The sequence below is a fragment of the Lycorma delicatula genome, chromosome 11 (genome assembly GCF_047948215.1).
Source record: "Lycorma delicatula isolate Av1 chromosome 11, ASM4794821v1, whole genome shotgun sequence".
Classification (NCBI taxonomy): domain Eukaryota; kingdom Metazoa; phylum Arthropoda; class Insecta; order Hemiptera; family Fulgoridae; genus Lycorma; species Lycorma delicatula.
Window position 1 is genome coordinate 47,981,394 of NC_134465.1, and position 12,971 is coordinate 47,994,364.

At 30.4% G+C, this 12,971-nt stretch overlaps 1 protein-coding gene across 1 annotated transcript in view; it reads left to right on the top strand.

Annotated features, from left to right (window-relative positions):
• LOC142332380 (G1/S-specific cyclin-D2-like) overlaps window positions 1-12,971 on the top strand; it is a 242,543-nt gene that overhangs the window by 19,893 nt on the left and 209,679 nt on the right. Inside the window, exon 2 of the mRNA XM_075378801.1 lies at window positions 12,004-12,219. Within this exon, the coding sequence (XP_075234916.1) occupies window positions 12,004-12,219 (216 nt within the window). The remainder of the gene's footprint in view (window positions 1-12,003; window positions 12,220-12,971) is intronic.

The following is a 12,971-nucleotide window of genomic DNA, read 5'->3' on the forward strand; positions in this document are numbered from 1 at the left end:
AATTTAGAGAAAACGTAAGAAAATTTGTGAAGCTTAATCTAAATATGAATTTTAAAAAATATGCTGTTTTTTGGTTCTAACTCTTTAATTTTTATTATCAATATCCGGGAAAGTCATGCTTATACTTTACCAGCTTTTTTTTTACGTAATTGAAGTTTTAAGTATACATAAAAAACATGTATATAGGAAATATAAACATAAAATTAAGTAATCCATTTTTCCTCTAAAGAATTCATCAGATCGAGTACTATCCGACCAAATTAACATTACACCTGGACTCAACGAGTTAGCGTAGCGATCGACAACAACGTATATTGCGCGCCACCAATAGACGAGCTAGGGAAGATTAATCTGTTTATATATTAGCTTTATAGCAGATTCTTGGAAACATGAAGTCTAATAACATGCTAATTAATATTATTTATTAATTTTTAATTATTATTATTTTAATTAATTATCTAACAATAGTCCATTTATTTATTAATTATTCATAAGGTATTTAAAATTCTATAAATAATTTATATTTTAAAAATATTTACAATTTAATTATAATTTTATGAAATCGTTCTTCTTTGTTAAGAAGAACGGCGGTTTATAAATATAAATCGAGTTTATTTATATTTTTTATTTATTATTTTATTGTACTTGTGTTATGTTTGCATAATCTTCAAAGTTTTTTCTTTAAAGCGTTAAGTCACTGTTTTTATTATTATTTTTTTTTGAGGGGGGAATTTTATTGTTAAGTGAAAATCGATAAATTGTACTTAAGTCATATTTTTATTAATATAAACGTAGTAAATTAATATTTATAAAGCAATATTAACCAATCTTTTTATTGACAATTATTTTTTGTATTTTTTTTATTTTAATTGAATTAAAATAAATTATATATTTATTTTAATACTTTTATTTATAGTTGCATCAACAATTAAAGTTACTTGCGACTTATCAGTGTAATATAACTGTACCGGTAAACGTGTAGTCTTGAACAAATTCAGGCTGACCATTCCTGAGATGTATAGTTAATTAAAATCCAATCACCAAAGAACACTGGTATCCACGATCTAGTATTCAAATCTGAATAAATGCAACTACCTTTAGTAAAATTTGAATCTGTATATATATATATATATATATATTGTAATAAACGTTAAATAAAACAAAATTTTTTGGAGTGATTTATCAAGCACAGCTCAAAATACTTAAGTAAATGAATTTGGGAGAGTACATTCTTTTTATAATTAGGCACCTTACGTAGAAGATTTTTGGAATATTCCGTCTATAGGGAGGGGATTGAAAGAAGAGCAAAAAATTTTTAAAGATAATTCTACATCGAGAACCTAATGTAATACAGTCGTTAAAATTGGTATTTAAATTTTTTTATAGAAAAAAATAGACACTTCTTCAGAATTTTTCAAAAATACAGTTTTGTAGGACAAAGAGGGGACTATTTTTACATGAATATTCTGTATCAGGAACTGAAAGTGTTAGTCTTGAAAATTGGTATTTAGATATTTAGACATTCTTTTGAAAATAAAACTACGTATTTCAATATTTTTCAAAAGTCCATTTTAGAGGAGGTGCAAAGGAGAGGAGTAAAGCTTTTAAACTGTAAGCCTTAAGGTGTTACGTTTTATCTCTGAAGCAATACCTAACGGTGAAAAATAAAACCTAAAGTTGTTGAAATCTTGAAATTTATTAAGGACTTTCCTTTGAAAACAAAAAGGCACATGTTTTACCATTTTTCAAAAATCGAATTTTTAGGTCCAAGGAGCATAATGATATATGAAAATTCGAAATTTCAACAATTCATGATTATGCGAGGGGACAACTCCGGTCGTCCAGTGCTAATAGGTTTTGTTAGCATTGAACAAGAAGAGTCTGTGTTTATTCTGCGATACCTCTTATACCATTAGAATATTTTTTTTTTTAGTTCAAAAAACTTCGGTTTATTCTAAATCTGTGTTTCATCAAGACGACCAATAAGTCCCAAAGGCAGATTCTGAAGGCCGCGGAAATCGACTTATGGGAAAATTGTTTCTCTCATGGACAGTTTTACTTGGATTGTTCCTGATTCAGCACCCCTAACTTTGCTCATTCTCGCACCTGAAGGGAAAACTGAAAATGTAGTTTACAAAGAAGTGTTTAAGTATAATGTTTGTTGACCCACCGGGTTGGTCTAGTGGTTAACGCGTCTTCCCAAATCAGCTGATTTGGAAGTCGAGAATTACAGCGTTCAAGCCCTAGTAAAGCCAGTTATTTTTACATGGATTTGAATACTAGATCGTGGATACCGGTGTTCTTTGGTGGTTGGGTTTCAATTAACCACACATCTCAGGAATGGTCGAACCGAGAATGTACAAGACTACACTTCATTTACACTCATACATCATATCATTCTCATTCATCCTCTGAAGAATTATCTAAACGGTAGTTACCGGAGGCTAAACAGGAAAAAGAAAGAAAAGGGTATAATGTTTGTAGTGTTTTCTACTAGCCGCCTAAAAAAACAAAATACATCGTCTGCAAATGACAAAAATCACTGTTCAACAAAGTTTACAGTGTACGAGCACCCCTAGGATTAATCCAACCTTTCACTAGAAACAATTTGACAAGACGGAAATTCTCCTCAGACTGTTTAATATTTCCATAAAACATCAACTTTTAAATTGTTGTAGAATTTAACAAAAATCTAATATTTCTTTTGAAAACTTATTCGAGGTATAAATTAAAGCCAGCGAAGCCGTTGGTAACAACTAGTAATTAATAAATTTATATAATTACATTTTACAATACACAGAATTTACTTCATTTCCAAGTAGTTATTTTAATTTTAGAAGTTAAATGATTTATTTTTTAACAGCAATTATCAGGACAGAGTAAATGTTTTTAAGTTGGGTAGTAATCATCATCATTCGAAGCTCGGTGACGTATTCTTAATAGCATATTATATTACTGAAACTGTAGGGGGTAGAAAAAAGGGGTTTTGAAGACAAAAATCATACCTTCCTTAATAGACAGAGTATCGAATCGGTTTAAAATGGTCGTTAGTCCTCTAAACATTACCTAAAACTTTTGTCTGAAAACAATTTTTGATGGGACCAACCCTTACGGCAAGGGATGACCAAAATGTTACTGGAATTGTCAGTAGATGGGACTTGTCGTACACTAAATATATGAAACTTTTTTCACATGCAACCATTGTCGTATTGAGTAAATTTGAAGTTTTTCTTCATTTTAAGGTGGAAATCCCCTACTTAGCACCGGTGAAATCTACCTTCGCCTTCTGGTGTACCGAAAGGGAATTTTTAATCATATATTACGTCATTACATATCAACATTTATAATTATTACAAACAATCTTATGAGTCATTCAAAGTATTATTAGATAGTAAAAATGATTACCCAGATAACACTGTTATATTTTATAAAAAAATAATGAATATACGCATGCCATTAGTAGGTTTAAAACATATTTACTGGTTTTTGCAGAATGTCTATTGCGTTCAAGAAGTTGGGATGTTACAACGAAAAAAAAAGCTTTGTCAATCACAGGAACTTTTCCAAGACCGGTGAAAACCGTCGCATCTAATTACAGCTCGACGTTCTGATCTAATTCATTTTCCTTAAAAAAAGTCGTTAATTGAATCCCAACTGTTTTGTTTAATAGAACTGTAAGCTTGTCGTCATTATTAAATATCTATTACGTGTATTCCCGTCTAAAGTGTAATATCATCTCTTGGGACTATTTCAAAGAGTCATTACGAGTTTTCAATGTACATCAACAAATTATTAAACCGTTGTTTTTTTTATCCATAATTATGAATTATTTAGAACCGAAACTTACAAAATTAAATTTAATACTTGTGTTTATTTTTATGAATGTGCAAATTTTTGCTAAAAAATAATTGTCATTTATTTTCAAATAATAATGCAAATATTACAATAAAACACATTTCGTATAACTCAACACAATACTTAGGTCTACGAAAAATGGTTTATTAAACAATTTAGAAAATCTCTCTCCTAATTTATTTAAAATAAAGATTTTATTTGACAGAAAAATTATTACTTTGCTGATGAATTTTTAAATAATACTAAAATCTTCTTAAAAAACGTGAAATTTCTTCATTCCGTTTCAATGTGTACATAAATATATACTAAAATTATTTTTCATTAACGCCTTCTGAATTATGAATTATGTAGTTATTTTTACTGGTTTTTCGAAGAAGGTATTATTTTCGGTCTCATCGTGGTATTGGGGATGAAAATTAATGTTCTTTCTATATATATATATAGGCCCATGTGTAAAATTTGCGGCTCGAAAATCTGCACAACTACTCGATCAATTTCATTGAAATTTAGATATGGTGTACTAGTCCATCTGAAATTTTGTATGTAAAAATTTCATGAAGATTGATGGAGTCGTTCATGAGTTAAGTTCAATTTTAAGGTTGTCAACAGACAACATAACCTCAATTTTAGATTTTTTCGGTCGTATGGTGAGATAAAAATGAATTTTCTTTACGTTTTCAGGTATAAAGATTACGAAAAAAAATATTCATGTATAAAATTTCGTAGCTCGAAAATCTTTCATTGACATTTAAATTTGCTGTAGTAGTGTGTCTGAAGTTATACAATGAGAATTTAATGTAGATTGGATGAATCGTTCTTAGGCCTAATTTCAATTGACAACAGACAACATAACCTCCAATTGAGGTTAAATTGACTTTGTTTTGGTATATTTTTACTTTCTTGTACGAAGTAAAGGAAGTATTGTGATCGCGAAAAATTTCGGTTTTCAGATTTCAATGGAAATATCCATTTTGACCATTCCTGAATCTATTTTGACTAGTTTCGGCGTGACTTCTGTACGTATAACTCAAAAACGATTAGACGTAGGATGTTGAAATTTTGGAGTTTTTAATGAAATAAAATAAAATTCTGTGTACTTTTGATTTTTAAGAAATCTGTATATGTAATTTAATAGGCGTAAAAGGAAGTCATGTGGTGTCCACATCAGATTTTTCATACATGCTTATGCAGCGTGTCTCAAGTGGTGAGTGAGTTTAAATTTGATGCTTGTGTGCTGGGTGTATTAGTTATTTTTAATTATTTCATCAAATTACAGTTATATTAATTCAATTTTCTTATAAACAGAAATTATATTTTAATATTAAATAAAATTAAAGAAACACTACTAACGATGTAATTTTTCTTTAATCTTATTTAATTTTTTGTGTAAATAATTATACAAAATAAAATAAAGAAAATTCGATTCTTTGCGCAGAACTGCGCAAGAATTTTTTATATTTAATATTTTCATGTAAAGTAACATTATTTCATGTATTTATATTTTAAATAATTAATTGAACAGTAATTTCATTTATTTGTTATTTTATGATTAGTTATGTATGTTTTGTTAACTGCTCTTTCAAAATTTTACTATGGTTTCGGTACTTTTACGTCCTTCATTTTTTCCGCAGTTTTCCACATAAAAATTACGTATTATTTTATAATAATTGATAAATAAAAGATTAGAGAAAACACACTAACATGGTGTTTTATACCGGTCATTTTAAACATTCTCCATATTATCATATTTTACATTTTAAAAATATAAGCATTATTACTTATAATTATAAATAATTTTTTTTTCCTCTGGTTAGGAGAGTAATCCATCCCATTTACGGATAAAGTGTCGGGTTCGCTAACAGGTTCCGCAGATGTTACGGCGTATGTAGCCTGCGCCCTACCGACTAAACCTCCACCTCACCAGTCCACCCTCTCGTGGCCGGAAACCACATTTAAGCATTAGTCAGCCACAGGAGGTGCCTTCGAGCTGTTCAGAGTCCCCGTGCATCATCCCTGTCGCCCATCCATGCAAGCACGAACGCCAGCTCTGAAGAGGGCTGTCTGTCTTCCCTTCGATCTCCAGTCCGGTATCCTTCACATCACGTCTTGAGGTAATCGCTGATCTTCTGTGTTTTGCTGGACGATCCGCATATTATTAAAATATAATAAAACTTAATCTACGCTCGCTTCGGTCGCTAACCTTGACTAATACGTTTAAAATAACCAGTATAAAACAGCATGATGTGTGTTTTCTCTAATGTCTTATTCATCAATTATAAAAAAATATATACTAAGTAATTTTTATGAGAAAAAAGTGGGGGTCATAAAATGAAAAAGTACCATGGTTTCCCTTGATCCATCCAGACAAGTCCTGAGACAGTTTCGATTTTGATTTACGGTGGGCCAATTCCTGACGTGATTTGTATAATTATGTAGCAGTCAGAATTAAAATATATTAATTTATAACTACAAAAGTGCATCAGTGAAACGATCTGAGCTACGTAAAATTCAATTAAAATTATTTGTAAAGTTGATTCTAGGTTCTGTAAATCGTAGAACTGGTTTATTAGAGTGTAAAAGTACGAGTAGTTTAAATTTTAATGGCTATATCAGGATCGATCTCTGATTAAATAATGAATTTTTATTTCAAAATCAGTTAGATAAGAACACCGTTATTTATGAATAAAAGATTTTTCAAAACGAACAGAAATAAAATAAATATTTATATTTAAAATCATCAAAACAAGTGCAAAAAAAATTTAAAATAATTTTAGAAAGTTCAAAACTTGTTTCATTGTTAAAAGATTTATTTTTATTTGCTAACCGTAAAACGATACTATTTATAATTTCCTTCTTCTTCTTCTTTTTTTTTATCTGGTCGGCTTTCTTTAAACTTTTGACATTTATTATCCTTAAAATGCCATTTACAGATTTTATAAATAGAAATATATACCGTAGATTGTCTTCTATTGTATTCCAAAAATAAACACTTTCAGGTCAAACAAACATCAATGGGAGTGAATAGTTAGGTGTGTCAACCATCTTGTATTATTAGTTTTTGAATTTTTTTCCCGTTCTTTTTCAACTCTTCATTCAAACTTTTTTCTCATAATTTTAGTATTCAACCCTTATTTTTACGAATTTACGATTTTCAAGTAAATTCTTTTTACTTTTATATATATATATATATGACGAAAAAGAATTTACTTGAAAAATTAATTAATATATTAATTTATATATATTTCTATATATATATATATATATATATATATATATATATATAGAATGATTTTAAAAAAACTTTCAAAATATATTCAGCTGGTGAGAATTAAGAAAAAAATTCATAAAAATATAAATTCGGAAACGCTTCATTAGCAATTGTTGGCTGGAGAAAGATTTCGCCCTGTGCCTGCAATTTCAGTAAAATTAAACCAGACTGTGATTCTTAGGACCCAGTTTAAGGGGTAAATTTAGTGGTTTTATGTAAATCTGAACTGAAAAATTGAAAAAAAAATATATATATGTATATATATATACGTACCAGAACTATATTTTTAGTATCAATGTTTCAAAATTAATAACGGGGTTTTAAAGCTATGTAATATTTGTCAAGGTTCACATACATTGATTAATTATTCATTAAGTAAAAGAGGGATTCAAACAGTTTTAGCTATCCGCAAGCTCATGAATTGTTTTCTGTATTTTCCACTTGAAAGCGCTATTAGGGAAGATGGTGAACCCCCACAACAGAAAGCGTTTTGTAGTTTGCAAAGTGTTAATCTGAAATTTGAAATTCCGTTCTGATCCAAACTCCCCCCCCCCCCCGAGTGACAATAAGATTTGTAGATGGTATAAAGAATTTTAAACCAGTGGTTGTATTGGTAAAAGTAAGAGTACTAGACGACCGAGTGTGTCCGAAGACAATTTTTAACGTGTAAGAAAGTCCTTAGTGCTTATTCGTTGGAAATCTTGATAAGCTACAACTCTTTCCTCAACTGCAATACGAACCACAGAACTTTGGCAACAAGATGGTGCGCTTTTTCACCAACGTAACGGTGTACGTGATCGGTTGAATGAAATTCTCCCTAACCGCTGGATCGGTCGCCGGCGAAAAGATGACGGGACTTGTTTGCCGTTGCCTCCACGTTTGCCCAATCTGATTCCGTGCAATCATTTCTTTGAGGGTTCATAAAGGATCAAATGTACGATCCACTGTTACCAGCTGACCTACCTTGCTTTAGACTCCGAATTGAAGCCGCTGTCGTGTCAATTACTCCAGGACTTGCTGATTAAAGTATGGGGTAAACTTTATAGGCTGGATGTGTGCCGTGTGACGGTGTCATATTGAATAGTTATAGAAAAAAACTGTTTGAGTTGCTCTTTCATTTGATATATAATTTATCAATGTAAATACAACTTTATAAATATTATATAACATTAAAACCCCGATAATCATTTTGAAACACATGGTAGTTTTCTGGGGTTAAAGACTAAGGGTCTATAAACACACTATTTTATTTTTGAGTAAAAAATAACTTTCTTAAACGGATTGAAAACACATAATTTAAGCAAAACGTGTGGAGAATTTCATTCTAAGGAAAATGGAATGAATTAAGGCCAAAAAAATTAAGCCCACAAACATACGAATTCCAAGGTTATTAAAAAGAAAACATATCAAAATATTTTAACTTTGTATTAAACGAAACCAAATGTTCAATATTATAATACAAAATAAATAAATATTTTAGAAAAAAAATAAAGAACGCAAACTATTAAACTGCTGAAAATATCCTCCGCCACAGTAGATACAGCACTGTGCCCGAAGGACAATGTTTTTTTGCTGCTTTCCTTATTTCAACAGGATTGTTTTGTATTAGTTTTAGCGCACTGAAAATTAGTAATTTTCAGCACTAATTAGTAACTTATCTTGCATTACACTTTTTTTCATACACATATTAAGACCGGATATATACCATATCTTTCGACCCCCAATCTTTCGTCTTTTACCCTAGATCTCTCGAAAATTACTAAAAATACAGTTTTGAGACTTATTTAATTCTGTTTAACCGTTTAATGATTGGTGAAAATGTCTGTAATTGTAATATTTCCACATTTATTGATGGAAATATTTTTTTCGAGATACTAATTTTTTATCAGATTTAATAGGATTGATGAAACATTAATAATATATATATATATATATTTTAAGTGAATAATTATAAATTCGTTTTTTACACGATTACCCATAAAGGAGTGTAATCTATTTTGGGTGTATGTATGTTTTTTCCACCGTAGCAGTTGAACGGCTGAACCGATTTACATGTATGAACCCGCGCTGGAATCCTTACGTTATCGATAGTGTCCTAGGCTATATAAGTATGTATATATATATATATATATATATATATATATATATATTAACGGTGGAGATTTCCGGTTGAATTAAATAGTTTAATGAATTTGATTATTGTGAACCGTGAGGTTGTATGAGCTGGGTTTGAACTGAAAAAACCACCGGGTTTGTCTAGTGGTGAACGCGTCTTCCCAAATGATTTGAGTTCCAGCGTTCAAGTCCTAGTGAAGTTAGTTATTTTTATACGGATTTGAATACTAGATCGTGGATACCGGTGTTCTTTGGTGGTTGGGTTTCAATTAACCACACATCTCAGAGACTGTACAAGACTATACTTCGTTTACACTCGTACATATCATCCTCATTCATCCTCTGAAGTATTATCTGAACGGTAATTACCGGAGGCTAAACAGGAAACAGAAGAGTTTGAACTGAAAAAATTCGAATTAATCGAATGAATAATATTACAAAAACAATAGAAATAAATTTACGTTAAACAAAATAATCTATATATTTAAAAATGAATGTTTGTCTGTCTGTATGTCTCTTATGCCTTTCTAAACCGTTCATCCGATAGCGATGAAACTTTGGGGAATGGTTGGACACATGCCGGGGAAGGTTTCTGAGTGAGTAAAATACGGGTTTTTCCGAAATTTCCCGAACTATTCCGAATAAATCCTAAAATAAACTAAAAATGGTGTAAGTTAGGAGTATGTAGCTTTCATATCTCGGGGAGCAATAGAGATATAGTAGTGCTATTTGGTGTATAGGTATCCCGTTAAAAATTAAGAAACACGTGTTACGTGTTTTCAGCTAAATCTCCGAAAGTTCTTCATCGATTGCTTTGAAATTTTGAAACAACGTTGCATTCGAATACGCGCGTGTTTTTATATACCTGCTACTTATTTTACCTAAGATGTTACACCTGCGACAGGTAAAAACATGTGTTTTTTTTTATAAACAGCGCTATCTGTTGGACGTAAAAGCAACATACGCTATACTAAATATTTTACGATTCCATTTCAATGTTTCCGATATATGTGTCCGCTATAGATTAAAAATCTACTGGACTGATTGACGTGCGGGGAAAAAGGGAGAAATGGAAAAATCAGAACAGGGAAGATCGAAAAAGATAAAAGAGAAAAACGGGGAAAATAGGAACGCGCGTGTTTTTATATACATAACCTGACATCTTAATGACAGGTGACAGGTAAGAAGATGTTTTTTTATTTTTAAAAGAGCGCTATCAGTTGGACGTAAAAGCAGCACACACTCTACTAATTATTTTACAATTCCATTTTAGTGTTTCCGATCTGTGTGTCTGCTATACACTAAAAACCTACTGGACCGATTTACGTGCGGGGGAAAAAGAGAGAAACGGAAAAAGCGGGAAAATCGGGAAAGAATAAAAGGGAAGAGGGTAAAGATGGATTAAGAGGAAAATGGAAAAAATTAAAACGGGTAAAAGGAAATGGAAATGAGAGAAATGGGGAAAGGAAAGGGAAAGAGGAAAATTAAAAGGAATTGATAATGGGAAAAGGGGGGAAAGAGAAAAAGGAAAACGTTAAATTTTGTGAAGTTCCGTAATGTTCATTTTGTTAATGTTTTATCAAACTTTCAATTGTGTTCATTTAATTTATTTATATACTGAATTCTAGCAATAGCGAAGCATTGCCGGGTCTGCTAGTATTAAATAAATTTAAAAAGTTTCTATATTAGTAATGGGCTTCCCGTGGGAACTACATGTGAGGCTAGAGTGATGAGGTGATGCGAGCACCTGTGCGAAGCTAGTTCAATTATCATTATCAACTGTTAACAAACAAGGTTCCCCTGGGGTACTGTTTTAGAAGATCCAATAGCCTCCTCTTATAATATCTATGCAAAAATTCGTCAAATTTTCAAAATTCAAATGGGGTATTTGTTAGCAGGTTGATGTGTAACTTTTGCTTGCATCAGGTACACTCTCCTTCTATCAGATAACGGTTATACGGCAATGTTGTTATATCTTTCTAACCTATTTTAAAAATTCAAACGGGATATTTGCTAGTATAATACAAAATCACGATGGAACCAAACCAAAACAAAAATTAACTGATATACTGGAAAAGGTGTAAAGTATTTAGGGTATATATATCTTTGTTCCACCGTAGCAGCTTAACGGTTGAACCGATTTAGTTAAAGGTAGTTCCTTTTATATACGGATTTCAGTAATGGAATATGAATTTCCGGTGTTCTTTAGTGATTGGATTTCAATTGACCATACATCTCAAGAACGGTCGACCGGAGACTATACAAGACTACACTTCATTTACATTCATACATATCATCCTCTGAAGTAATACCTTACAGTGGTTCCGGAGGCAAAACAGAAAAAGAAAAATGTATGACCCCGCGTTTGAATCCTTACGCTATTGGAACCGTCATTGGCTATCTATATATATATATATATATATATATATATATATATATATATATATATACATGTTTAAATGAAATTAAAAAAAATTACACTATATACAAATACTACATACAAAATTGTCATTAGCTCGCTCTTTAATAATCATTTATTAAATTTTCTATATTAAAGAGTAATATTTGTCAGCAATGTTTTTTTTTGTATTCGTATTTTTTAATTTATCTTTGTTTAAAAATTCGATTTGTAAAATAATTATTATTAATAAAAAAAATAAGTATTATGGAATGAACTAATAATTTTATTATTATTACTATTATCTAGCTCATTTGTAAAAATATTTTCATTATTAGTTTAATTAATTTTTTTTTCTTATTTTTAGGTTTGTGATGAACAGAATTGTGAAAATCAAGTTTTTCCATTAGCAGTTAATTTTATGGACCGTTTTTTATGCGAATGTTCAGTATTAAGATGTCAGTTACAATTGTTATCAGCCGTTTGTCTTCTATTAGCGTCAAAAGTACGTCAGTGTAATGCTTTAACCGTTGAACTTCTATGTTTTTATTCTGATCATAGTATTACTCCTCATGATATAAAGGTAAGTCCAAAAGAAAAAAAGAATGTTTAATTTTATTTTTATGTATGTTTTATTTAAAATTATTATTATGTATTTATATTTTTAATTATAATAAGAAAATATTTGTAATTTTTAAGAATTCAACGATGGATAACAACAATTAAAAGAATAAAAATTATTTTCTTTTAATCAACAATGTGAAGGTCGTTGGAAAATTCTAGGCCTGAATAAAAAACAAAATTTTTCTTAATTATTATTTAGACCGAAGAATTTCCAAATTTAATATCCTCAGTATAATGCGATTTGTCCAGCTATACAAATTAAACGGTTGTCTCACATTTGACGTCATCATTTTAACTGAATCTTCATCAAGCGAGTTTATTTAAGTTTGGGAAATTGAAGTAATTGCAGGGAGCCAAATCCGGCCCCGAATTTATTAATCCATCATTATCATCAATGTCTTTTAAAGTAATAAACCTCAATTTTCTACTATCACTATACCAAAAGTTTGTTTGTTTTCTGCATTCAGTTTTCCAGCTACTGCCGGGTCTGGGTGTTTACGTAGAAAAGTATAATTGTCGTTACCGACTTTCCAGGCCTGACGTAGCTGGAGTATAAGTATTAATGTACCGGTAAACATGTAGTCTGGAACTGACTGAGGTCAATTATTTCTGAGACGTGTGCTTAATTGAAACCCAACTAACAAAGAACACCGGTACACAGTCTAGCATTCAAATCCTTGTAAAATAACCCTTATAAAATTCATATAAAAT